Source organism: Loxodonta africana, chromosome 3 (assembly GCF_030014295.1).
Source record: "Loxodonta africana isolate mLoxAfr1 chromosome 3, mLoxAfr1.hap2, whole genome shotgun sequence".
In the NCBI taxonomy this organism is placed as follows: Eukaryota; Metazoa; Chordata; class Mammalia; order Proboscidea; family Elephantidae; genus Loxodonta; species Loxodonta africana.
Window position 1 is genome coordinate 195,826,424 of NC_087344.1, and position 28,000 is coordinate 195,854,423.

A 28,000-nucleotide genomic window follows, 5' to 3' on the forward strand; every position below is an offset into this window, starting at 1 on the left:
TCTGGATACAATGGACATTTTGTCAATTTGATGGTTTCATTGGATCCTGTGACAACCCTAGGACTTGGAAAATTGCCCACTTAGTAACAATGGTGAAAAGAGGGGGAGGGGCAACTCAGCTCCCTATGAAAGGCGTGGGAGAGACCCTTCTTATGTGGTCAATTCTGCATGCTCAATTCTTGGGAGTAAGCTTTACCCCATATTCCAAGGAGTCTTAATGAGTGTCTTCCTCAGAGGGGCTGGAACAAGTCAAGCCCCTCAGAAGGAGGCCAGGCTTTGATCAGAGACCAAAGGAGCTTGAGAGAGCTGGAAGCCCAGGAGGCTTAGCGTGGATGTTGGAGCAAGGGTCAGAGGTAGCACAGATTAACTCCTCAGCTGCACTGACACATAGGGGCCTTTGATCCCAGGATCTTCCTCTTTGTGTCCCAATGTTTCAGTTTGCCCAGGCTGACAGAGAAGACACTGTCTGACAGGAATCAACTTTTACAATATGATATCAAACATTTATTTAAACAACTCAGAAAACATTTGCGTAGTATGATCACATTTCTTGTGGGAAGAATACATGTATATCTATAAGTGTGTGTTGAGAAACAACTAAAAATCCATTGTTGTCGATTCCAACTCATAGCGACCGTATAAGACAGAGTAGAACTGTACCTTAGGGTTTCCAAGGAGTGGCCCATAGATTCAAACTGCCAACCTTTTGGTTAGCAGCCAAGCTCTTAACCACTGCACCACCAGGGCTCCAATATTAAATAAAACAATAACAAAAAAAACTTTGTTGTCAAATTAATTTAGACTCATAGTGACCCTATAGGACAGAGTAGAACTGCCGCATGGTTTTTCCAAAAATGTAAAATCTTTACAGAAGCAGACTGCCACATCTATCTCCCATGATCAGCTCGTGGGTTCAAAATGCTAACGTTCTGGTTAGCAGCCAAGCACTTGGTCACTGCACCACCAGAGCTCCTGAAATATTAACAGTGGTTTTAAAAAAGTTAATTTGAAAATCTTCATGAATTCTTCAACAACACACTTTCCCCCACCCATATAGCCAGGCCTCCCATTCTGGTTAAGAGATCTGGTGCATGGGTGTCGACGAAGGCAAGATTTTTTGGCCTTGAAATTTCACTCTTGGGTTTGAAAAGCTCTTCTTAGGTAAGTAGGAGGCTAAGAACAACAGGTACCATGCCCACTAGCCACGTTGCAATCCAAGTTACTCCAGAGGATTGAACTGAAAGAGAAAGAAAATTCCAAATTCTTAGGTGTCTTGATTAGTGTGTTGGGAGTTAGGGGTATGAAGGACATGGGCCTGGAAGGTAGTAGAACAGAGGAATGAGTTTCCTCCCTGGATCCAGTTCAAGTGTGCCTGGGACATCCTTTTCCTAATGAGAAAAATCTCTGCAGATGTAAAGTATAAAGAGTGCAAAAATCCCTTAAATACCATTGGCTTTGCTGGGTTCCATGTTTGAAGGTTACTCTGGCATGTCTGTGGGCCTCAGAAAGAACCACTGTCCTACACTGGACATCAGTGAGGCAGGGAATAGCTTCAGGTGCAGACAAATAACCATATTATGCCATGCACAGCTGACTTTAGGGACAGAAGGACTACTTCTAATCATCTATACCAAATAGAAGGAAAGGGGAAAGCAAGGCTGGAAGGGAGACTAGAAGAAGGAAGCACAGAAGGAAGAAAGGGAGGGAAGGAAAAGGAAGAAGGGGAGGAAAGGAGGGAGGCAAGGAGAGAGAAAGGGAGGGAGAAAGAGAGAAAGGAGAGAGGAAAGAAAGAAAAGAGGGAAGGAGGGGAAAAAGGAAGGAAGGAAGGAAAGAAAGAAAAAGGGAATGGGTGATAAGATGGGGGGACAGATTAGGAATTGTTCTAGAATGACTTGGGGTGGCTAAATATGGATTTAGTCCTTTCAAAAAAAGTGGATATGTTATTACTTTCATCCTTTCTGTGGATGAGACGTCACCTCCTTTCCTTCTTGTGGATCTCAGAATGTGGTATTGACATGAAGGTGGTATGGGAACCCTCCAACCAAATTGTGGTCTTATGATCAGACACCAAAACTAACTGTCATACTGGGTCTGTGGTGGCATGGTAAGAGAGGCTGAAAGGGGCATGAACAATTGGCTGAGAAGAATAAAGAAGAATACAGGTTCCAAAGTCCAGGTGTGGACACGGAAGCAAAGAAATAAGCACAGGTGGGAAGGGGAGACTGAGTCATGGAGGATCGTGAGAGAACAGTCTCCGCGGGGCATGGTCCCTGATGACATGACAGGGTCTGGCAGACAAATGCTGGCACCACAGGTATGAGATATTTTGGAAGGCTATGAGCACCAGGGCTCAGTGATGTGACTTCAGAAATGTGGGGAGTACAAGACTTGGAATGCTAGAGATAGCGACCCAAATTTATTAAGGGGTCCCCAAAGCTCCTAGTGTCTCCAGAATGCAAGGGACTGAGCCTAATTTAGTTACTATTCACTGGGTACTTGTTAAATGATAGGCACTGTGCTGGGTAGGTTACAAGGATTGTCTTATCTAATACTCTTTATAATCCCATGAAATAAGAAATACTGCCTTTTTCTTAAGAAGAATATGGATTGTGAAAGTTAAGTAACTTGCCTCTCTACTAAGTGACAATCCCAGAATTAACCCCAGGTGTGACTGACTCTAAAACCTGTGATCCTTCATAAACACTTCTAATATGCATCCAGAGAAACACCTTAAGGGACTGAGTTACTGCGGCTAAGGGCTGTGGACCATGGTCTCAGGGGACATCTAAGTCAGTTGGCATAACATTGTTCATGAAGAAAATGTTCTACATCCTACTTTGGTGAGTAGCATCTGGGGTCCTAAAAGCTTGTGAGTGGCCATCTAAGACACATCTATTGGTCCCAGCATGTTCACAGCAAAGGAGAACGAAGAAAACCAAAGACACAAGGAAAATATTAGACAAAAGGACTAATAGACCACATGAACCACAGTCTCCACCAGCCTGAGCCCAGAAGAAAGAGATGGTATCTGGCTACCACCACTGACCATTCTAACAGTGATCACAATAAAGGGTCCAGGGCAGAGCAGGAGAAAAATGTAGAGCAAAATTCAAATTCAGAAAAAAAGACCAGACTTACTGGTCTGACGGTGACTGGAGGAACCCCCAAGACTATGGCCCCCAGGCAGCCGCTAACTCAGAACTGAAGCCACTCCTAAAGTCCACCTTTCAGCCAAAAGATTAGACAGGCCTATGATACAAACAATAATACATGTGAGAAACGTGCTTCTTAGTTCAATCAAGTGTACAAGACCAAATGGGCAATACCTGCCCAAAAGCAAAAGCGAGAAGGCAGAAAGGGACAGGAAAACTGGGTGAATGGACATTGAGCACCAAGGGTGGAAAGGGAAAGGAGGAGAGTGCGGACACATTGCAGGGATTGCAACTAATGTCATAAAATTGTGTATAAAATTTTTGAATGAGAAACTAATTTGTGCTGTAAACTTTCACCTAAAACACAATAAAAAATTTTAAAAACCTATGATCTTAGCTACTCCATTATAGCACAATATAGGCATGATCTCCACCACTTGTTTGTCAGTTTGTAGTACTGTGGTGGCTTGCTTGTTGATATGATGCTGGAAGCTATACCACCAGTATTTCAAATATCAGCAGAGTCATCCATGGTGGACAGGTTTCAGCGAAGCTTCCAGACTAAGACAGAGTAGGAAGAAGGACTGAGCAGTGTATTTCTGAAAAAATTGGCCAATGAAAACCTTATGAATAGGAGCGGAACATTGTCTGATATAGTGCCAGGAGATAAGCCCCTCATGTTGGAAGGCACTCAAAATACGACTGGGGAAGAGCTGCCTCTTCAAAGACCTTAATGACGTGGATGGAGTAAAGCTTTCCGGGCCTTCATTTGCTGATGTGATATGACTCAAAATGAGAAGAAACAGCTGCAAACATCCATTAATAACCAGAATTTGGAATGTACAAATATGAATCTAGGAAAATTGGGAATCATCAAAAATGAAATGGAATGCATAAAGATCATTATCCTAGGCATTAGTGCACTGAAATGCACTGATATTCAATCAGATAATCATATGGTCTACTATGCCAGGAACAACAAATTAAAGAGGAATGGCATCACATTCATCCTCAAAAAGAACGTTTCAGGATCTATCCTGAAGTACAGTGCTGTCAGTGATAGGATAATATTCATACACTTACAGGGAAGGCCAGCTAATACAACTATTACTCAAATTTACCCGCTAACCGCTAATGCCAAAGATGAGAAAACTGAAGATTTTTACAAACTTCTGAAGTCTGAAATTGATCAAACATACAATCAAGATGCATGGATAATTACTGATGATTAGAATGCAGAAGTTGGAGACAAAGAAGAAGGATCGGTAGTTGGAAAATATTACCTTGGCATTAGAAATGACAATGAAGTTTTCAGGATAGAATTTAGCAAGACCAACAACTTCTTCATTGCAAATACCTTTTTCAACAACATAAACAGCAACTATACACATGGATCTTGCCAGAGGGAATACACAGGAATCAAATTGACTACATCTGTGGAAAGAGATGATGGAGAAGCTCAATCTCATCAGTCAGAACAAAGCCAGGGACCAACTTCGTAACAGACCATCAATTGCTCATATGGAAGTTCAAGTTGAAGCTGAAAAAATTAAAACAAATCCATGAGAGCCAAAGTATGGCCTTGAGTGTATCCCACCTGAATTTAGAGACCATCTCAAGAGAAGATTTGATGCACTGAACACTAATGACTGAAGACCAGACAAACTGTGGAATGATATCAAGAACATCATACATGAAGAAAGCAAAAGATTATTAAAAAGATACAAAAAGAAAGAAAAGACCAAAACAGAAGTCAAAAGAGACTCTGAAACTTTATCTTGAACATAGAGAAGCTAAAGGGAATGGAAGAAATGATGAAGCAGAATTGCTGAACAGAAAATTTCAAAGGGTGGCTAGAGAAGACAAAGTATTATAATGAAATGTGTGAAGATCTGGAGTTAGAAAACCAAAAGGGAAGAAAATGCTTTGCATTTCTCAGTCTAAAGAACTGAAGAAAAAATTCAAGCTTCAAGTTGCAATTTTGAAGGATGCTATTGGCAAACCCTGGTGGCATAGTGGTTAAGTGCAACAGCTATTAACCAAAGGGCTGGCAGTTGGAATCCACCAGGTGCTCCTCGGAAACTCTGTGGGGGCAGTTCTACTCTGTCCTATAAAAAAAAACAGAATCGACTTGATGGCAATGGTTTGGTGTGTGTTTTTTTTTTTTTTTTTTTGGTATGGGCAAAAACTTGAACGACACTGGAAGCAACAAAAGAAGATGGAAGGAATACACAAGTCACTGTGCCAAAAAGAATTGGTCGATGTTCAGTCATTTCAGGAGGTACCATATGATCAGGAACTGATGGTATTGAAGGAAAAAGTCTAAGCGGCACTTAAGGTACTGGCAAAAAACACAGCTGCAGGAATTGAAGCAATACCAATTGAGACGTTTTAACAAACGCATGCAATGCTGGAAGTGCTCACTCATCTATGCCAGAAATGTGGAAGAAATCTGGCCAACCGGAAGAGGCCCATATTTCCGCCCGTTCCAAAAAAAAGGTAATCCAACAGAATGGGGAAATCATCGAAGAATATCAGTAACATCACCCACAAGTAAAATTTTGCTGAGGATCATTCAAACGCAGTTGCAGCAGTAAGTACATCGATGGGGAACTGCCACAAATTCAAGCCGGATTCAGAAGAGAATGTGGAACCAGGGATATCATGGCTGATGTCAGATGGATCTTGGCTGAAAGCAGAGAATACCAGAAAGATGTTTACCTGTGTTTTATTGACTATGCAAAGGCATTTGACTTTGTGGATCATAACAAATTCTGGATAATGTTGTGAAGAATGAGAATTCCAGAACACTTAATTGTGGTCATAAGGAACCTGTACATAGACCAAGAGATAGATGTTTGAACAGAACAAGAGGATAGTGAGAGGTTTAAACTCAGGAAAGGTGTGTGTCAGGGTTGAATCCTTTCACCATACCTATTCAATCTGTATGCTGAGCAAAAAAGTCAGAGAATCTGGACTATATGAAGAAGAACAAGGCATCCGTTTCAGAGGAAGACTCATTAACAACCTGCGACATGCAGATGACACACCTTGCTTGATGAAAGTGAAGAGGACTTGAAACACTTACTGATGAAGATCAAAGATCACAGCCTTCAGTATGGATTACACATCGACATAAAGAAAACAAAAATTTTCACAACTGGACCAATAAGCAACATCACGGTAACCAGAGAAAATATTGAACTTGTCAAGGATATCATTTTACTTGGATCCACAATCAATACCCACGGAAGCAGCAGTCAAGAAATCAAACAACGTAGTGTACTGGACAAATCTGCTGCAAAAGGCCTCTTTAAAGTGTTAAAAAGCAAAGATGTCACTTTGAGGACCAAGGTGCACCTAACCCAAAAAAAAAAAAAAAAAAAATTAAGCCATGATATTTTTAATCTCCTGATATGTGTGTAAAAGCTGGGCAATGAATAAGGAAGGCTGAAGAAGAATTGATACCTTTGAATTGTGGTGTTGGCAAAGAATATTGAACATACCATGGACTGTGAGAAGAATGAACAAGTTTGCCTTGGAAGAAGTACAGCCAGAGTGCTCCTTAGAAGCTAGGATGGCGAGACTTTTTGTCTCACATAATTTGGACATTTTCTCAGGAGGGACCAGTCCTTGGAGAAGGACATAATGCTTGGAAAAGTAGAGGGCAAGTGAAAAAGAAGAGGGCCCTCAATGAGATGGATTGACATAGTGGCTCAAGCATAATAACAAATGTGAGGATGGCACAGGACTGGGTCATGTTTCGTTCTGTTGTGCATAGGGTCACTATGAGTCAGAGCTGACTCAACAGCACCTAACAACAATAACAGGCAAGGTCTAGAGCCAGGAGTGACGCTCAGGTGAGTGGATCCTCCCAAGAGACACAGATGAATATGATATATAAAACCGAGAGTTTGTCATTCTAAACTTACCCAGGAGCGTAAACCTGGGCAGGAGCAGGGAGTCTCCACCCCAGAATAAGGCTCTCGCTCCTGTTCATTAGCCTTGCTCATGCTCATCTACTTGGACCTTTTTTCCTTTGCTGATTTAGACTGCCCACCAGGAACCCCTCTGTCCTGCTCAAAATATCTGGGTTGTCTTCCTGAACTCACCCAGCCACTGGTTCTTTTTCTTCCTGCTCACCCTGATGGTTCAGACTCTCCTACAGCTACCATGGACTTAGATTTTAGGACCATGCCTTGTTAGAGCTGGGAGGGCTATTAGAGATCCAAAGCCAACCACCTTTTCCAAAACAGCATACAGATCCACAAAGGTGAGGTGAGCTTGCTGAGAGGTGGTGGCAGAAATGAAAGTAGGAACCAAGTCTCCCAAGTTTACAAATGCCTTTGTGATTCTCTACCAAGTTGTGTTCCAGAAGACTGAGTAGAATCCCCACATCCTTCTTCGTTCAGGAGAAAACTAATTACCCTTTGCCCACCTCATTTCCCCAGATCCCTTAGGAACCGTTCTTACCCAGAGTACAGGATGTAGCCACTTCGATTGTCTTATTATTGCTGCTCACAGTATTGTTGACTTGGCAGGTATAAAACTTGGAGCGATCTCGCTTATGGGTGATTACAATCACACCATTCTGAGGTTTTTGTTGAATGGGCCTTGAGTCCTCATACCAAGTGTAGCTTACAGGCTTGTCCGGGGTCTCACATAATAGTTGCAGATAACAGGTGTTGTTCACTTCCTTTTCCTTCTTAATATTTATGTCTGGCTGGGATACAGGGTCTGAAAATGGAAAGGATGTTATAAGATTAAGCAATGGGTTTATGGATTTATGAGGATTTTAAGTCAAAGGGTTAAGCCAGCAAAGGGAGCTGGGGAGGCCCCTTGAGTGCCCATAAGGGGAATCAGAGAGTCATGAAGAAGAGGCCCCTACAGAGGGAGCCAGTGAGCAGCTTTAGCCTCAGGAAGCTTCAGACAAGAGCTAAACACTTGGAGGTGAAGCTAAGCTGAATCCAGGAGGGGGACTCAGAGTCAATTACATGTACCCAACAACAAAATGGGGTTATGACCATATGTGAGACAGAGAAAGCAGCAGAGTCTTGGCTGGAGTCGGACATGGTATCCCTACTGTCTGAGATGATCAAGGCCCTTCTCTAGCAATGGCCCACGGTTGTCATCTTGTCCCTTCTGTCTTTCAAGGATTCTTTGGCTCAGCCTCTCAGGCTCAGATTCTAGGGTGGGAGGTACTGGCCTTCACGGGGCAAAACCTTTTGCACAACCACTGGAGGAGGTGCCATCCTCCTGGATTCTGGCAGAGCTGCAGAGAAGACTCTCACGTAAGCCCCAGCACTTGTTAGCAGTGATGAACAGTATTGTGTCTGTCTGTCCATTAACTTTGGCATCCCAGTGTCTGGCACAGCGCCTACCACATACTAAGTATTGTATAAGTACCTGATGAAAGGATGGATGGATGAAGCAGTCATGTGATAGAAAGGACAAAATGCTAGCTTTGGAGTGAGACCAGCCTGGGTCTGGATTTGGCTGTGGTGGAGTGACATTAGGCAACGTGGTTAAGCCCGTTGAACTTCCTTCTCCTCATTTGTAAAATGACTCTGCTTCACAGTGTTAGTGAGCTAAAATGACATGGTACATGAGGAAGTGTTTTTTTCCAAATGCAAGTATTTTATATGTGTTAGAGGTTACATTATTATCACTACGGTTGTTCTGTTGCTGGGTTGGATGAAAGGTAATCTCAGCATCTCGTCATTCCTTGGCTAAGGCTGGGTTTTCCTGAAATTCTCTGGGATCTTTCCATTTGTTGTTGTAGTTAGCTGCCATGGAATTGGCCCCAACTCATGGCAACCCCTTGCACAAGGGGACCAAATGCTGCCTGGTCCTGCACCATCCCCATGATTTGTTGCAAATCAATTCCATTGTGATCCATAGGGTTTTTACTGGCTGATTTTCAGAAGTACATCTCCAGGCCTTTCTTTCTAGTCCACCTTAGCCTGGAAGCTCCACAGAAACCTATTCAGCATTACAGCAACATGCAAGCCTCCACTGACAGGCAATGGCTGCTCCTGAAGTGCACTGGGTAAAACCCCTGCAGAAACAGTGTGGCTCAGACCCCATAGGGTTAAATGAGAATTTACCAGATCAGAGCTTGCCTCTGGATTGTAAGCACGTAGAGGAGCTATTAAAACCTACCAACCTGGCCTTTTGAGCTTCGCTTCCATCTCCTCTGTGAAGCCTTCTCAGATTACTCAACTCGCTGTGCGTGCTTTAATTGACCAATTTTAATAGTCTTTCATCATTTCCTGTGTTCTAACTTCAGTCTTACACCTCTTCTTCATTTTCCACAGTGAATAGCACAGCACTGAGCATATTGTGAATAGGATTTGTTGAGCCAGCTGGGGTGGTCTAGCTCCAAGATGCCCCCTTAGAGCTATCTGAAGAGCTTAGGCTGAGCCCATCCTCTGGGTCTTGCCCTCAGGAAAAGCATGCAGAAGACAGGCTGACTTGTGGATTTTTAAATATTCCAATATTTTAAAAGTTATTTTTGTTGTTGAGAATATGTATAGCAGAACATACACCAATTCAACAATTTCTACATGTACAATTCAGTGACATTGATTACACTCCTCAAGCTGTGGAACCATTCTCACCCTCCCATTTTAAATTGTTCCTCACCAGTTAACGTAAACTCACTGTCCCTAAGTCTCATACCTAATCTTTTCAGTTGCTATTGTCAGTATGATCCCATACTGATGGTTCTCTGAAAGAGCACAACGCTCAAGGCAAACATTCTTTACTAATTAAGCTAAACTATCTCTTGGTGTCTGTCAGTTTGTTGTACTGTGGGGGCTTGCGTGTTGCTGTGATGCTGGAAGCTATGCCACCGGTATTCAGATACCAGCAGGGCCACCCGTGGAGGACAGGTTTCAGCTGAGCTTCCAGACTAAAACAGACTAGGAAGAAGGCCCCGGCAGTCTACTTCTGAAAAGCATTAGCCAGTGAAAACCTTATGAATACCAGCAGAACATTGTCTGATATAGTGCTGGAAGATGAGCCCCCCAGGTTGGAAGGTACTCAAAAGATGACTGGGGAAGAGCTGCCTCCTCAAAGTAGAGTCGACCTTAATGATGTGAATGGAGTAAAGCTTTTGGGACCTTCATTTGCTGATGTGGCACGACTCAAAGAGAGAAGAAACAGCTACAAACATCCATTCATAATTGAAACCTGGAATGTACGAAGTATGACTCTAGGAAAATTGGAAATCGTCAAAAATGAAATGGAACACATAAACATCCATATCCTAGGCATTAGTGAGCTGAAATGGATGGGTACTGGCCATTTTGAATCAGACAATCATATAGTCTACTATGTGGGGAATGACAACTCAAAGAGGAATGGTGTTGCATTCATTGTCAAAAAGAACGTTTCAAGATCTACCCTGAAGTACAATGCTGTCAGTGATAGGATAATATCCATACAGCTACAAGGAAGACCAGTTAATACGGCTATTATTCAAATTTACACACCACCACTAGGGCCAAAGATGAAGAAATAGAAGATTTTTATCAGCTGCTACAGTCTGAAATTGATCGAACATGCAATCAAGATGCATTGATAATTACTGGTGATTGGAATGTGAAAGTTGGAAACAAAGAAGAAGGATCAGTAGTTGGAAAATATGGCCTTGGTGACAGAAACAATACCAGAGATCGAATGATAGATTTTTGCAAGACCAACGACTTCTTCATTGCAAATACCTCCTTTCACCAGCATAAACTGTGACTATACACATGGGCCTTGCCAGATGGAACACACAGGAATCAAATCGACTACATCTGTGGAAAGAGACAATGGAAAAGCTCAATATTATCAGTGAGAACAAGGCCAGGGGCCGACTGTGGAACAGACCATCAATTGCTCCTATGCAAGTTCAAGCTGAAAGTGAAGAAAATCAGAGCAAGTCCATGAGAGCCAAAATATAACCTTGAGTATATCCCACCTGAATTTACAGACCATCTGAAGAATACATTTGACTCATCGAACACTAGTGACCAAAGACCGGACGAATTGTGGAATGACATCAAGCACATCATCCATGAAGAAAGCAAGAGGTCATTGAAAAGACAGGAAAGAAAGAAAAGACCAAGATGGATGTCAGAGGAGACTCTGAAACTTGCTCTTGGGTGTCGAGCAGCTAAAGCAAAAGGAAGAATTGATGAAGTAAAAGAACTGAACAGAAGATTTCAAAGGGCCTCACGAGAAGACAAAGTAAAGTAGTATAATGACACATGCAAAGAGCTGAAAATGGAAAACCAAAAGGAAAGAACACACTTGGTGTTTCTCAAGCTGAAAGAACTGAAGAAAAAATTCAAGACTCGAGTTGCAATAGTGAAGGATTCCATGGGGAAAATATTAAATGACGCAGGAAGCATCAAAAGAAGATGGAAGGAATACACAGAGTCATTATACCAAAAAGAATTAATCATATTCAACCATTTCAAGGGGTGGCATATGATCAGGCACCGATGGTACTGAAGGAAGATGTCCAAGCTGCACTGAAGGTATTGGTGAAAAACAAGGCTCCAGGAATTGATGGAATATCAGTTGAGATGTTTCAACAAACAGATGCAGCGCTGGAGGTGCTCACTGGTCTATGCCAAGAAATATGGGAGACAGCTTCCTGGCCAACTGACTGGAAGAGATCCAAATTTATGCCTATTCCCAAGAAAGGTGATCCAACCAAATGTGGAAATTATAGAACAATACCATTAATATCACACGCAAGCAAAATTTTCCTGAAGATCATTCAAAAACGGCTGCAGCAGTATATCTACAGGGAACTGCCAGAAATTCAGGCAGGTTTCAGAAGAGGATGTGGAACCAGGGATATCATTGCTGATGTCAGATGGATCCTGGCTGAAAGCAAAGAATACCAGGAGGATGTTTACCTGTGTTTTATTGACTATGCAAAGGCATTCAACTGTGTGGATCATAACAAACTATGGATAACACTGCAAAGAATGGGAATTCCAGAACACTTAATTGTGCTCATGAGGAACCTTTACATAGATCAAGAGCCAGTTGTTTGGACAGAACAAGGGGATACTGATTGGTTTAAAGTCAGGAAAGGTGTGCGTCAGGGTGGTGTTCTTTCACCATACCTATTCAATCTGTATGCTGAGCAAATAATATGAGAAGCTGGACTATATGCAGAACAGGGTGTCAGGACTAGATGAAGACTCATTAACAACCTGCATTATGCAGATGACACAACCTTGCTTGCTGAAAGTGAAGAGGACTTGAAGCACTTACTAATGAAGATCGAAGACCACAGGCTTCAGTATAGACTGCACCTCAACATAAAGAAAACAAAAATCCTCACAACTGGACCAATAAGCAACATCATGATAAAGGGAGAAAAGACTGAAGTTGTCAAGGATTTCATTTTGCTTGGATCCACAATCAACAGCCATGGAAGCAGCAGTCAAGAAATCAAAAGATGCATTGCATTGGGTAAATCTGCTGAAAGGACCTCTTCAAAGTGTTGAAGAGCAAAGATGTCACCCTGAAGACTAAGGTGCCCCTGACCTAAGCCATGGTATTTTCAATCGCATCATATGCATGTGAAAGCTGAACAATGAATAAGGCAAACCAAAGAAGAGTTGATGCCTTTGAATTGTGGTGTTGGCGAAGAATATTGACTGTCAAAAGAACAAATAAATCTGTCTTGGAAGAAGTGCGGCCAGAATGCTCCTTAGAGGCAAGGATGGCGAGACTGCATACTTTGGACATACTTTGGACATGTTGTCAGGAGGGATCAGTCCCTGGAGAAGGACATCATGCTTGGCAGGGTACAGGGTCAGTGGAAAAGAAGAAGACCCTGAACGAGGTGGATTGACACAGTGGCTGCAACAATGAGCTCAAGCATAACAACGATTGTTAAGGATGGCGCAGGACCGGGCAGTGGTTCGTTCTGTTGTGCATGGGGTCGCTATGAGTCAGAACCGAGTCGACAACACCTAACAACAACAACATTTCTTGGTTTAAAGAAGACTTCAAAAGATCTCTGTTTAAGGTTTAAAGATTATCTTAGGGCAGTATTTCAGGGGTTCATCCAGCGTCCATGGTTCCTGAAATTCTGCATTCCATGAGGATTTGAAATTCTATTGTGCACTTTCCCCCCTTTTGGTCAGGATTTTCTATAGAATCTTAGATCTAAATGTTAGGTAATGGTAGCGAGGCACCATCCAGTTCTTTTAGTCTTATGGCAAAGGAGGCAGTTGATATAGAGCCAATTGGCCACACATTCCATTTCCTCCTCCCATTCCTGACTCTCTTTCCTCTGTTGCTGGAAGACCAATTAGGAGACCAATTGTACCTTGGCTGGCTGCTTGTAAGCTTTCAAGACCCCGGGCACTATTCGATGAACCAGGAGGTAGAACAGAAGCACTAAACATGATATTAACTGGGATGTCCCGTGAAACTATGACCCTAAACCTCCAAACCAAAGAACGAAATCCCATGAGGTGTTTGGTTGTACATAAGCATGCTCAGCGCTACTCTCTTTTTTGGTTGTTGTAAATATATTTAGTACACAACTTTTACTAATTCAGCATTTTACAGGTGTACAACTCATTAATAGTAATTACATTACACTAACTGTGCAGCCCTTACCCTTAATCAATGTGATTTTTACATCGCCGTAAAAAAAAAAAAAAAAAGCAGTGTTTTTAAGCAATAACTCCCCTCTCCCACTCCTGGTAATTACTAATAAACTGTGGTCTCTATACATTTGCCTTTTCTTGTCTTTTTATATAAATGAGCCCATACGATATTTGTCCTTTTGTGATTGACTTATTTCATTCCGCATAATGGCTTCAAGCTCTATCCATGTTGTAGCATTTCTAAAGATTTCATTTTTCCTACTGGTTAAGCAGTATTCCATTGCATGTAGATACCACATGTTGTTTGTCCATTCGTCTGTTGATGGACATTTAGGTTGGCTATTGTGAATAGTGCTGCAGTGAACATTAGCTTACCTGTGTCTGTGTCGCTGCTTTCAAGTCCCTTGGGTATATTTCCAATAGTGGAATTATTGGGTCATATGGTATTTCTATTTTTAGTTTTTCGAGGAACTGCCACACTGTTTTCCACAAAGGCTGCACCATTTTGCATTCACACCAACAATGGATAACGGTTCCAATTTCCCCACATTCTTGCCAACATTTGTTACTTTCTGCATTTTTATCTTAGCCATCCTCCCCATTGCCATTGAGTTGATTTCAACTCATAGAGACCCTACAGGACAGAGTAGAACTACCTCATAGGGTTTCCAAGGTGGTAATCTTTAAGGAAGCAGGTTGCCACATCTTTCTCCTGCAGAGCAGCTGATGGGTTCCAACCACTGACCTTTCAGTTAGCAGCCAACTGCACCACCAGGGCTCTTTTTAGCCATCCTAGATGTATCCCAGGTAGCATAGTGGTTACAGGATTGGCTGCTGACCAAAAGACTGGCAGTTCGAATCCACCAGCCACTCCTTGGAAACCCTCTGTCCTATAGGATTGCTACAAGTAGGAATCGACTTGATGACAACGGGTTAGATTTTTTGGTTTCAGATGGCTACTGACATTGAGTATTTTTTCATTTGTTTTGGTGGCTATTTGAATGTCTTCTTTGGTGAAATACCTATTCAAGTCCTTTGCCCACTTTTTTGATTGGGTTATCTGTCTTTTTGTTGTTAAGTTGTCAAAGTTTTATATACATTTTGGTTGTTAGATTCTTATTGGATATATGGTTTCTGAAGATATTCTCCCTGTCAGTAGCTTGTCTTTTCAGTTTTTTGGTAAAATCTTTAGATGAACAAAAGTGTTTAATTTTTATGAGGTCCCATTTATTTATTTTGTCTTTTACTGCGTGCTTTTGTTATTATATTAAATAAAAGCTAGGCCCACAGCCTTGTCCTTGCATTTTCTTCTAAGAATTTCATGGTCTTAGTTTTCACACTTAGGTCCTTAATCCGTCTTGAATTCATTTTTGTGCATGGTGTGAGGCATGGATCCTGTTTCGTTTTTCCTCATATGGAAATCAAATTTTCCCAGTACCATATAATGAAGAGACTCTTCTTTTCCCATCAGATGGACTTAGCACCCATGTCAAAAATCACTTGGCCACAGATATGTGGATTAATTTCCGGATCCTCAATTCTATTCCCTCAGTCTATGTGTCTGTCATTATACCAGTACCAGACTGTTTTGATTATCGTTGCTGTATAATATGTTTTAAAATCAGAAAGTGCAAATCCTCCTACTTTGTTCTTCTCCTTCAACATTGCGTAAGCTATTTGGGGCCTCTTGCCATTTCATATAAAACTGATGATTGGTTTTTTCATTTCTGTAAAGAAGTCCGTTAAAATTTTTATTGTGATTGTGTTGTATCTGTATATTGGTTTGGGTAGCATTGTCATCTTAATCATGTTAAGCCTCCCAATCTATGAACATGAGACATCTTTCCATTTATTTAAGTTTTCTTTAATCTCTTTCAGCAGTGTTTTATAATTTTCATTGTATAAATCTTTCACATCCCTAGTTAAATTTGTATTTTATTTTCTTAGATGCTATTGTAAATTGAGTTATTTCCTTAATTTTCCTTCCAGATCCCACGTTACTGGTGTATAGAAACTCAGTTTATTTTTGTTTGTTGACCTTGTACCCTGCAACTGTGCTAAATTCCTCCATTAGCTCTAGAAGCTTTCTTGTGGATTTTTTTGTGTGTGATTTTCTGTATATATAGGATCATGTCGTCGATGAACAGAAATAATTTTACTTCTTTTCCAATCTGGTTACCTTTTATTCCTTTTTCTCGTCTTATTTCTGTACCTAGAACTTCTAATACAATATTGAATAGAAGTGGTGAGCGCATACAGCTTTGTCTTATTCCTGATTCCAGGGGAAAGCTCTCAATCTTCCTCCTTTAAGTATAGCATTAGCTGTTGGTTTTTCATATATGCCCCTAATTGTATGGAGGAATTTCCCTTCTATTCCAATCTTCTTGAGGGTTTTCATCAATAAAGGGTGTTGGACTTTATCAAATGCTTTTCTGTGTCCATAGAAATGATCGCGTGGTTCTTTTCTTTTGTTGTATTGATTTGGCGTACTATGTTGATCAATTTTCTGATGTTTAACCAACCTTACACTCCTGGAATAAATCCCACTTGGTCATTGTGTATGTCTCTTTTAATATACTCTTGGATCCTGGTCACTAGTATTTTGCTGAGGATTTTTGCATCTATATTCTTAAGTGATATTGGCCTGTAATTTTCTTTTATTGTGATGGCTTTTAAATATTCTGACAGTTTGCAAGCTGTGTCTGAAACCATTAGTAGCTTGGTGTCAGCCTTGGTGGGAGTACTTACACTACAGAAATTGGTAAATGCTACAAATGAGGGCTTCCCCCCCACCCCACCCCCACCCAGAGCTGATTTACCAGAACCCTACTATAGATGACTAAATCTTTTCTTCTCCCAGGACCTTCTGAATTTTCAGCCAAATAGAAAGGAAGAATGAGTGAGAGACGGACTCTGGCCTCTTACAGAAGGACCATCTGGCTGGTGGAACCTGAGTATATACAATACTGTACATTTGTACCGTGTTTTAGCATTTTTAAAAATGTTTTCACTTTCATTATCTACTTGGATCTTCACAATACCCTAAAAGTAGATATAATTATCCTTACTATATAATGAGAAACCCAAGCCTCTGAAGTGAACACCTCTCTTAGATGTCTTCCCAGTCCCCCTTCTCTAATAATTGCCCACTGCAATCCCAGAGAGGCCTCCCTAGGAACCATGTTTCTGCTTTACATAACCTGGACTTTCTGGCTATAAATGCTTGGGATGTCTCCAAGGTACACATATCTGAACCAAGGGGCCAATCAGGTTTTGAGAGTTGAAACTGAGAAATACAAAAGTCTAAGCTTGGGGAGGTAAGTTATGCAAATGGCAGGAATTCACAGGTACACCTCAGGGATTCCTTAAGCTGGGAACTCTGGACTAGTCCCAGTTACCATTCTTTCTTCCTTTCAGCCCTTCCTGACTCTTTCAAGCCCCTTGAATTACTTTAAATAACTCTAGTTCCCTGAAACAAATTCTCCTTTCTTGCTAAAGTTACAATGAATTGGTTTCTGTTACTTGCCATCGTAAAAACCTTACCTAATATAAGCAGAGATGTTAAGATCTTTGTCCAAAGTCACAGAGCTATTAAGTGACTGACCTGAATTCTGAACCCAGGTCTGTCTGACTCCAAGTATAATATCCTATCCTTATCCCATACACACTAGTCAGGCATGAGCTATGAATGGAAGTAGTGAAGGCCTAAGACTTTATTGCACATTTACATTTTGAAAGGTCAAAAAAAAAAAAAAAACCTCCTTCATAGCTCTTGCCTCTTTCCATCCAACCTTTAACTCTTCTCTCTTTTTTCTCAAATCATATGATATCTTTGTTCAGATATATAATTAAGATGACCTCAGATCACAGGATGACAGGATCAAGGGCTACTCTTTTTTGTACTTCTTGAGCTTCTCCTTTCCTTCTTGCAATTAGAGATTACATTTTTAATTTCCTTGTATCTTTTATGATCTAGTATGGTGTATAATAAATATTTGTTAGATTAAAAAAGATGAACTCAGAACTGATTTGGATTGATAGATGGGAGAAAAGGAAGGGACTGGAGAGAATTCATCTGCATTGCTTTCTTTGTCTCCAAATCTTAGCCTCACCAACTTCAGAAGAAGTTTTAGCTCTCCCAGGTCTATCAGTTTTGGGATCTGCTGTCCCAGGTCATTCCCAAGTGGAACAAGTTCTAGGAGAAATGAATTGAATTTGTCCTCAGGTTTTACTCTCCTCCTCCCAGACGGTGTCCCCAGGGCCCCCAGCAAGCCTCCCAGTAGTCATGCAGGGCCCCAGGGGGTGCCATTTGGCTCCCCTTACTCACTGTGCACCGCCAGTAGGAACTTCCACTCCCGCTCAACCCCCGTGATATCCAACACCTGCAGGATGTAGGTGCCACTGTCACTTTCCTGAACTGTATAGATGTGCAGCGTGCCATGGTCATCAAGATGGGCCCTGCCTTCAAGTTTAAAGTATTCAGGCTTGTTGCCCACATCCTGTTCTACAATCTTCTGGTCAGTGCCATAAATCCAGGTGAATTTTTTGTAGCTGCCAGGCTCAGGGACGTGCAGGCTCACATTGCTGCCAGTGACCACAATCATCTCATGTGGTGAACGAGCTGCCAATCAGATCAGAGTGAAAGCAGTGAATACAAGTGGCCTGGGCTTTGGGTACTTCTCTTTTTAAAACTCTTAATTCATTGGGAGTTATTTTTCCCTTCTAATTAAAGTCATTTTTATTCCTATTCCTATTTGCAGTTTTGTTCTTTTACTTTACGAGAGTACCTCAAATTGTATAAACTTCAGATCCCAAAAAAACCTGGTTTGGTTAAGGCAAGGAGAAGAAAAAGATGATCTCTAGAAGGTTCAAGATGAAGGGAGGATTGTTGACTTTTTTTGAGGAGGGAAGAGAACTAAAAATATTTTAAAAAGTAGAAAGAAGTTAAAGACAGAGGAAGGAGGGAATGTGATCTATTTCACTTGGTTTCATATGCTGTCACAAAAAATCTTATTCTTCAACATCATACACATACCTAGCTGTTTACTTTCTGCAGTATTTCTCCTTTCCAAAAACTTCAGCCATTAAAAGATAAAAATTCCTGTACCCTCAAGGTATTGAAGTTCCGCTTCATTCATTCTACCAACCACCCATCTACCCATTCAACATTTATTGAGCACTTACTATGTGCCTGGGATGTACGCAGGCATACCTAGGCATTCATTTCCACAGTGCTTCTGGTCAGTTCAGTCCATATTTTATCATCCTTCTGACATAATCAGTTCAGTCCAGGCAATAGTTTTGGACAACCACTACGTGTCTGGCACTGTGCAAGGCCCTGGTAAGAGCCATGAACAATGCCGACACAGTCTCTGGCCTCGTGGAGCATGCAGCCTAGCAGGACAGTCCCTCCTGAATTTAAAAATCACTAGACACATATTCCAGACTTGTTCTCATTCTGTTACTTATTTCCACATGAGTTACTAGAAGTGGGTGATAAGGTTTTTTCAACCTCTGCACTACTGACATTTTGGGCTGGACAATTCTTTGTTGTCAGCGTTGTCCTGTGTATTATAGGATGTTTAGCAGCATCTCTGGCTTCTACCCACTAGATACCAGTAGCATCTCTCCAGGTGTGACATTCAAAAATGTCTCCAGGCATAGCCAAGTGTCCCCTGGGGGCAAAGTATCTCCCATCCCACTTGAGAACCACTGGCATAGATCATCCTTGGCAAATTCTCCAAAAAGCCTCAAGAATATGCTTTGGAAAATAGCACAACCCACAATTAACCACTTCTGTATCTCTTAGTAAAAAGACACAGCCAACCACCAGGGTGGCTACCTTTTTAGAATCATTACGCATTGCCCTCGTATTACATTCAAATGATCTGTTTAATGTCTAATACCCACTTCTATCATTAGACTGTAAGCTTCTCAAGGACAAAAAAAAAAAGAGTCTTATGGGTCTTATTCCTTTTCCTGCTCAAAGGATAATGGTTAAAAGCATAGGCTCTAAAAATCACAGTACCTCAGCTCAAATCCTGGCTCTGCCACATATGATCAGCTGTCTAACCTCTTTGTCTTTTTTTTTCATCTATAAAATGGGTTGTTGATAGAATTTATCTCAAAGTTATTGTAAAGATTAAATTAGTTAACGTAAATCAAGTACTTAGAATAGTATCTGGAAGATTAATAGTCATTCAATAAAGACCATAAGTTCTTTTCTGCATTAACACCTAGTACTATGCCTAAAATTAATGAGACGCTTAATGATTGCTTTTCGAACTTATTTTATTGTACCAAAATAATGGTAAAATAGGGACTAGACTAATAATATATTTTGTGGACATGAAAGTGAATTTGAAAGAGTGAAGAATGAGGAAGAAGGGGCCTAGCAATTTGTAGCAGCTCCTAAGTAAGCATTCATGTATAACCTGATGGTCTAAAAGTGAAAGACATCAGTACACACAGGAGATGGCACAAAACCAGGTTACTGGTCTAGGACATGTGACAGTAGAGTAAGAGAGGTCCCAGCACCATTTTAGACTAGAAAATGTCCCTGAAGCTTCCTTGGGGAAGGAGAGATGAGGATGAGTCCAATGAGAAATGAAGAGTACAGAGCATTTTAGACTCAAATCATGGTCCAGACCCAGTTATAATTTGCATGCTCTCCCCTTGCAATAATGGAGTCCACTTTATAAGAACCATAAGATCATGTTTGGCAAGTGTGTCACCAACCTGCTCAGAAGAGCTTCAAACCAAAGTTGAGAGAAGGTGAGAAACTGGAGCAGACGCACCATCACTAAGATTGTGAGCGTCTCAGAGGATAAGACCATGTCTTACTCCATTTTGAATCCTCATAGTACTTGGCTCACATTTTGTGCTTAATACATTTTCAGTAAATGAATAAGTGTGTAACAAGGACAAAATATATACATAAGTGTCCCCAACCTTCTCTCCATGATATCGTCCCAAGCAAAAATAAGTTTTTATATTTTTACTGCCCACTCAGCTTCTTTCTCTGTCCTCCTCCTTAAGAATAATTTAGCCTGAAGAGGCAAGAGGAAAGGAGGAGAGAAACAAACAAGGGCCGCTCAGGTTGGGCTCAGGAATAGGGTGCTATATAGCACAAAGGCTCAAAAGAGTGAGAATCTCTGGGCAGGAGATGGACAGGACAGTTTGAAAAGACCGAATAGGGCAAGAAACTGAGCCAGTGGGGCCTTGTCTTATGACTGGGTCCTGAGTAAATGAATAAAAGATGACTGCTGTGATTGAAGAATGAACGAATCTGTCTTGGAAGAAGTACAGCCAGAATGCTCCCTAGAAGCAAGGATGGCAAAACTTCAACTCATGTACTTTGATACGTTATCAGGAGGAACCAGTCCCTGGAGAAGAACAGCATGTTTGGTAAGATAGAGGGTCAGCGAAAAAGAGGAAGACCCTCAATTAGATGGATTGACATAGTGGCTACAACAATGAGCTAAAACAAAGCAATGATTGTAAGAATGGTGCAGGACTGGGCAGCATTTTCTCTTGTACACAGAGTTGCTGTGAGTTGGAGCCAACTTGACAGCACCTAACAACAAAATTGATACAGAAATATTGTAACACAATTTGGGAATGGGAAAGCATTGGATCCTCTGCAACAGAGAATTCTCTAATAAATTCAGAAAGAGAGATATATAGATTGACTTTTTCTTATATATATTTGTGTATTTTTTCAACTTTTAAGCCATATTTATAAAATCTTGACTTACATTCCTAGCAGTTCCGCCTTTTGGAAGGTAACCTTATAGAAAGCTACGATTTTGGTTTCAGTCTAACAGAAAGAAGTAGTTGGTAATGTGTCTGGATGCTTAGGATAGAGTAGCCGTGTTATCTGTAGTTTATAACAGAAAAAGAACATATCCTGCCCGCACCCACTCATGTTTCTTGTTCTTAGAAAAGCAGAATTAACAGGAAAAAAAGATTCCAGGTCAAAGGAAGTCACGCTTTCATACCAAGGGGTATACCCAGAGAAGAGAAAGAGGTTCTAAAGAGGAAGTTCTGACTACTCTAAATCCAAGAAAAGAAGGAAAGTTTTAGGGACATTGCTGTGAAGTTGCCTGGAGCTCATTGATGGGCATTCTATGTTTAACAAGTCTGTACAATCTCTTTTAGGAAGTAATTTGGCAATAGATATGAAGACCCCAGATTTTTGTTTTGGGTGACAAGATGAACAGGGTGACATTTTCTGAAATGGAAACTATAGTGGCTTTAGTGGGCCAGATCACAGTGGGCCAAGGACTAAATAGAAGGTGAGGAAGAGAAGACACCAAAAATAAACTATGATTTTAATAAACTTAAGTGCGAGTGAGAATGATAGGGTAATATGTAAAGGGGCATAAAAGATAAAGAAAGTTTCATTTTGTTTCTGGTTTTATTTAAGAAGGGAAAAGACTTAAGCTATCGATAGGCTAAGGGAAGGAGCCAGTGGAGGTGGAGAAGTTGGAAACAAGGGAGAGAAGGCAAATGACTGATTTTGGGACTGGGCTGCTGGGGACTCAGAGTAGAGGTGAAGGCATGGGTCTTGGCTGGGATGGAGGATATCACAGCCTCTGAGGGAGAAGAGGAGGAAAAGACAGTTGGTGTTGTACAGAAGTTTATAACATGCAGATGGTGAGCAGTAACTTGAGGGGCTTCTTGCCTGGCAATCTCTGGTCCCCGGTTCTTCTGTGAAGTAGGAGACAAGTTCTTTGTTGAGAGAGTAGAAGACTGAGGTAAGAGGCCTTGAGAATAAGGGTGAAGGTTCAAAATAGCCACTGTGGGAAATGGGAGAAAGAATTTAACAGGACAAAGAAGGCTACTCTGAGGCCCAGCATGGCTGACACCATGTCTCATATTTCCATCCATCCGTCCGTCTGTCCATCCGTCCATCCATCTATACATACATACATCAATTTATTTACTTATTGATTCATCTAATAAATGTTTAGTGAACACTTACTGTGTGTTAGGCCCTGTGTGAGGCACCAGTGCATACACTGATGAATCGGATAGATATAGTTTCTTCTCTAAAGGACCTTCCAGTTCAGTGGATATAGACAATTAATCAGACAATTCCACTATTGATGATAAGTGTTAGGATAGGGAAAGTATGGGATGCAGAGGGGACATAGAAGAAGGCACACATCGCCTGAACTTGGGGTTCAGGAATGGCTTCCATAGAAAGTGTGGTCTAAGCTAAGACCCAAAAGTTTATGTAGGGATTATCCAGGAAAGATGGGGACTGGGAGTAACAAGGGTTCCAAGCAGAAGGAAAAAGAAAAAAAAATAGCACCAAACTCCCAGAGACCAAAAATAGCAAAATTTATTCAAGGAAGTAAAAGTTCAGTCAATTATGACATAGACTAGGGGAGGTCAGGAAATAGCCATATTATGAAATTTGAACTTCATCTTCAGAGCTTCTGTTGCTCACTCTCATTTACTATAGCAACCTTGGAAGAGTTTTTAGCAGAGGAGTGAAAGAAACAGATAACCATCTTAGAAAATTTATTCCGATGGCAGTGCAGAGAACAGAGCAGATAGGGAAGAATGGAATAAAAACAGCAGTTAAGAAAGGAGACTATTGTAATGGGCTAAGACAAAATGGTGGCTTGATCTAGGATTGTGGCAGTAGGGGTGGATGGAATTAGATATATTCGAGAGATATTTTTGAAGGTAAATTGAGAGAACTTATTCCTTGGATATGAGAGGCAAGAGAAAGAAAGCTATCAAGGATGACTCCTGGGACTCTGGCTTAAGCAATCGGACAAATGGAGATGCCACTTATTGAGACAGAGAAGGAGGAGAAACAGTAGGTTTGAGGGGAGAGAGGTTTATAGTAATTATTTTTAAATGTCTGGAGAAAGTTTGACACTCCTGCTATCAAGAAAAAAAAAAAAAATAATCAAGAGGTAGAGTCTATATTCGCTCTCCGTAAATGTGGGTAGGCCTTGATGACTGCCTCGGTGAATAGAGTGCAGCCAAAGCGATGTTGTGTGACTCCCAGAGCTAGGTTAGAAAAGGCCAGGCAGCATCTGCCTGTTTCTCTTGTACTCTCACTCTGGGAGGTTTCACCCACCATGGAAAAAGCCCAGCTACCTTGAGACCAGCGTGTAGAGACAGATAAAGATAGAAATAGAGAGAGGGAGGAGGAGGAGAGAGAAAACTGAGGAATCCCAGCTGTTTGCAGCTTCCCCAGCCCAAGCGCCAGACATGTGAGTGAAGAAGCCTTTAAGCTGACCCCAGGCCCCGCCGTGAACTGATTAAAAGCACACGACAGATCTCAAGCAGGAAGTACTGAGCCCAGTCCACGCCTAGATACTTGGTCAAAATAAATGATTGTTATCATTTAAGCAATGGTGTCGTGGTGGTTTGTTACATGGTAAAAGATGATGAGCTAATTTTGGACATGTGTTTTGGAACCTAGAGGAGGGTCTAACTCTTTTCCCCCTCCAGAAAAAACTCGAGGCCAATTCCGACTCACGGTGATCCTATATGACAGGGCAGAACTGCCCCATAAGGTTTCCACGACTGCAAATATTTACAGAAGCAGACTGCCACATCTTTTTCCCAAGGAGAAGCTGGTGGGTTCAAACCGCTGACCTTGTGGTTAGCAGCCAGACGCCTAACCACTGCACCACTTTTTTTTTTTTTTTTTAAGGACTCCTTAGACAGTTAGAAATGCAGGTCTGGGGCTTGGGAAAGAGCTATGGAATTAACCTGTGCTCTTCCCAGGCTCTTTTCTGTCTCAGATTGTGTGTGCCACAATCTGCAAAGCAATTTCACATTCTTTGTTTCATTTGATCTTAATGGCAACTGCTGGAAGAAGCATATTATTCCCATTATAGATCTGAGGAAGCTGAGGTAAAGGGAGCTTATACGATTTACAGAAAGTCCTATGGCATGAAACCCAGGTAGAATGTAGGTCTTCAGGTTCCCCCCCTCACCCCCAAAAAAACTATTTCCAAGCACCCTGCTAAGTACTGTGGAGGACGGGGAAGGCACCTAGTGGTAGGGAGTGCCCTGAGTCATTGCCCCGAAACCAGAGAGCCTAGAACAATCAAACCTAGAAGAGATAAAAGAGAAGGGCTAAGAGTGCTTCCCACACTTTTCCACAGAAGCACCCCTTCCTACAGAGGAGAGAACGACTATATCCCAAGGAAGAGCTGAAGGTATAGCCCAAAAGGAAGTTCTTTGAAGTCATTCACTCATTTATTTATTGAGCACCTCCTATGTCACAGGGACTGCTAGGTTCAGCAGTGCAACACTGGGCATGGTCCCTGTCCTCATGGAGGCCAAGGAAGCAGACAATTAAACAAGCAATTTATCAATCTTAATCTGGAACCTGCAGTTTCCAGGAGGAAATCACATGACAATGGAAGCCTAAAGGAGAGGCAAGGGGAGGGAAGGATGCAGGGAATCCCAGGCAGAAGGAAAGGCATGCATGGAAGCTCAGAGGTAAGAGAGAGGTGCCTGTTTCAAGGCAAACAGCAAAGTTTGGTTTAGCTGAGCTATGGTTAACAGGGGTAAAATTATGACTACCTATAGATCTATGAAGAAGAGATTTAGACACATGGACCTCCATCTAGTTGTTTTGGTTTTGTTTTCCTGGGCTTAGTCTCAGGAAAGCATGATCACGTTAACAGTTTGGGAATTTGACCTGTGTGCCCTTAGAAGAATTTCCTAATCTCTCAAGAGATAAGATTAAGAGATTAAAAGATAAGAGATTTTTCTTATCTGAAAAATGCAGGTAATAAGAGCCACTTCACTATTTTCTTATGAAAATTAAATAACATATAAACATATATTTAGATGGCATATAAGATGTCTAACACAATGTCTAACACACAGTAAATGCTTCATTTGCATTTTATTAACCTAAGTTATAGAAATGGATGATGCCAACCCAATCAAAATAAATGTTATCCATTCAAAGGATAACATAATCGTGTAATCATGTGTCTATTGTCTGCATGTTTTAACCAAAGGAGAAGAAATGATCAGGATTAAGCCTAGAAAAAGAGAAGTCAGAGAATGACCAACTGTCAGAGACACATCTAGAGAAAGTCCTGAAATGGTCCAGTTCTCTTGGCAGAGAGAATCCCAGCAGCTGGATTAATACTTCGTTTTGGGTCCCACTCCCAAGGGCATAGCAGTGTCCGGGAGTTGAGTCATCCCTACCGCCATCCAGCTCCAAGTGCCCTGATGGTGTCTCTAGATTCACAGTCATGAACCAGACCTAAAGTATTGCCACCCGCTGAGGCCCTCTGTGAGGGCCAGCTGAATTTCCTCCAAGCATCACTATCTCATCTCTCTAAAGTTATATCCTGTCATAATGTTATGATGCTGTGTAACATTCCTATGTTTGCTCATTTTTACTCTGACGATGCCTTACAGTGGTTAGCATGGAATCCTGGCGGTACGGTGGTTAAGAGCTTGGCTGCTAACCAAAAGGTCAGCAGTTTGAATCTACCAGCTACTTCTTGGAAACCCTATGGGGCAGTCCTACTCTGTCCTATAGGGTCACTGTGAGTCGGAATTGACTGCATGTCAGCGAGTTACAGGTTTTTGTGGTTAGCATTGTTGTTGTTAGCTGCTGTTGACTTGGCCTTTGATTCAGGGTAACGTCACGCCCAGTAGAACAAAACACTGCCCAGTCCTGTACCAACCCCATCAGTTGTGGATCAGCTAGCATTTCAGCTCTCTACGTAAAAGACCTGGGTATTTATCTGGGGGATTCCCTGGGTGGTGCAAATGGTTTAACACACTCAGCTGCTAACCAAAAGGTTGGAGGTTCAAGTCTACCAAGAGGCACCTCGGAAGGTTGGCCTTGTGGTCTACTTCTAAAAAATCAGCCATTGAAAACCTAATGGAGCACAATTCTACCCCGACGCACCTGGGGCCATCACGAGTCAAAATCAATTCAATGGCAATTGGGTTTTTTGTTTTGGTCTGTTCTATTATTTGAGGGAATAGTCAGAGAAGCAAAAGCTTAACTCTCTTTTCTCAGCTGGCCTAGGACAACAGTATTGAATGGGAAAAGAGAGTTGGGTGGCTGTAGCAGAGAAATGAAAGTTAGCTCAGTCCCTGGGCACATGAGGGGAGCCAGAAAAAAGCATTGGCAGGGGAGTACAGATTCACTCCTAATAATCAAATGTTTCTGGGTTTCTTTGCTACCCAGGCACCTCAGGCCTCTCCTGAGGCCCTCATTCAGAAGCCCATGCCTAGAGGGAAATCTTTTCCAATTTCCTTTCCTGTGGTTTTGATCTATCTTTGGAACAATGAGATAACATTATTTACCTTGACTTTGGACATGACTGCTTGCATAGACAGAGGAGAATGTCTCCAATGTCTAAGGGAGCACAGTGAAAAGAAAAAAAAAAGAATTTTTTTTTTTTTGAGTCTGAGCATAAATAATGTGGCAGCCATCAGTGCGGAGCTTCCTCTCTGTTTAAAATGTAAAAAAACAAAACCAAAAAAACTTCCCCACAAGTTCACAAACTACCAGCCATAGGACTAAATAGGGAGATCTACTTCCCCTTCAAGGAGCCCCAGTGGAGCAGTGGTTAAGCGCTAGACTGCTAATCAAAAGGTCTGACCCACCAGCTGCTCTGCAGGAGAAAGATGTGGCAGTCTGCTTCTGTAAAGATATAAAAAAAAGACAGCCTTGGAAACCCTACGGAGCAGTTCTACTCTGTCCTACCGGGCCGCTAAAAATCGGAATCAACTCGATGGCAATGGGTTTGGTTTGAGTTTGGTGATTTCCCCTTCTCCCCAGGGTTATGTTTATGTCATGTTCCCGTGAGAAAAGAGACAACACCCAATCCTTTGAGGCTAAGGAAGGTTCCTCACCCTCACCGCAGCCATGCTACTACGATGGGATTACCTGCTGCCTGGAGACCAGACCCCACACCCAGGGTTGAGCCACATCCCACCTCCCCTTTCCATTTGAGAGTGCCTTCAGTCACCATCACAGCAGACAATTTGTGGAAAGTACCTTGAAAGCTGGTTATGAGGAATAGTTGAGGAAGCAGTAGCAGTTGCAGGGCCAGATACCACTCCTGCCCTCTGGAGCACATGCTGCTTTCCAGAGCGTCCCAGGAACGCTGGAGACAGCCAAGAGTCAGGCTGAAAAGGAGCCCGGGCCTCTAGTGCTCTAGAACTCACGATCCAGGGTTAGAGGAAACACCC

General features: G+C 41.8%; 1 protein-coding gene across 2 annotated transcripts; it reads right to left on the bottom strand.

Annotated features, from left to right (window-relative positions):
- Positions 1-478: 478 nt before the first annotated feature.
- On the bottom strand, positions 479-28,000 carry CD48 (CD48 molecule). Of its 2 annotated transcripts, none has more exons than XM_023554172.2 (4): positions 27,807-27,999; positions 18,114-18,407; positions 7,626-7,889; positions 479-1,237 (listed from the first exon to the last, which is right to left on the bottom strand). In XM_023554172.2, exons 1-4 carry the CDS (start codon positions 27,886-27,888, stop codon positions 1,158-1,160), a joined length of 720 nt encoding a protein of 239 aa, XP_023409940.2. In that variant the 5' UTR covers positions 27,889-27,999; the 3' UTR covers positions 479-1,157. The 2 variants fall into 2 exon arrangements, with proteins under 2 accessions (XP_023409940.2, XP_064138903.1); XM_064282833.1 differs by lacking the exon at positions 479-1,237 and adding an exon at positions 4,478-4,586 and having other exon boundaries at positions 27,807-28,000.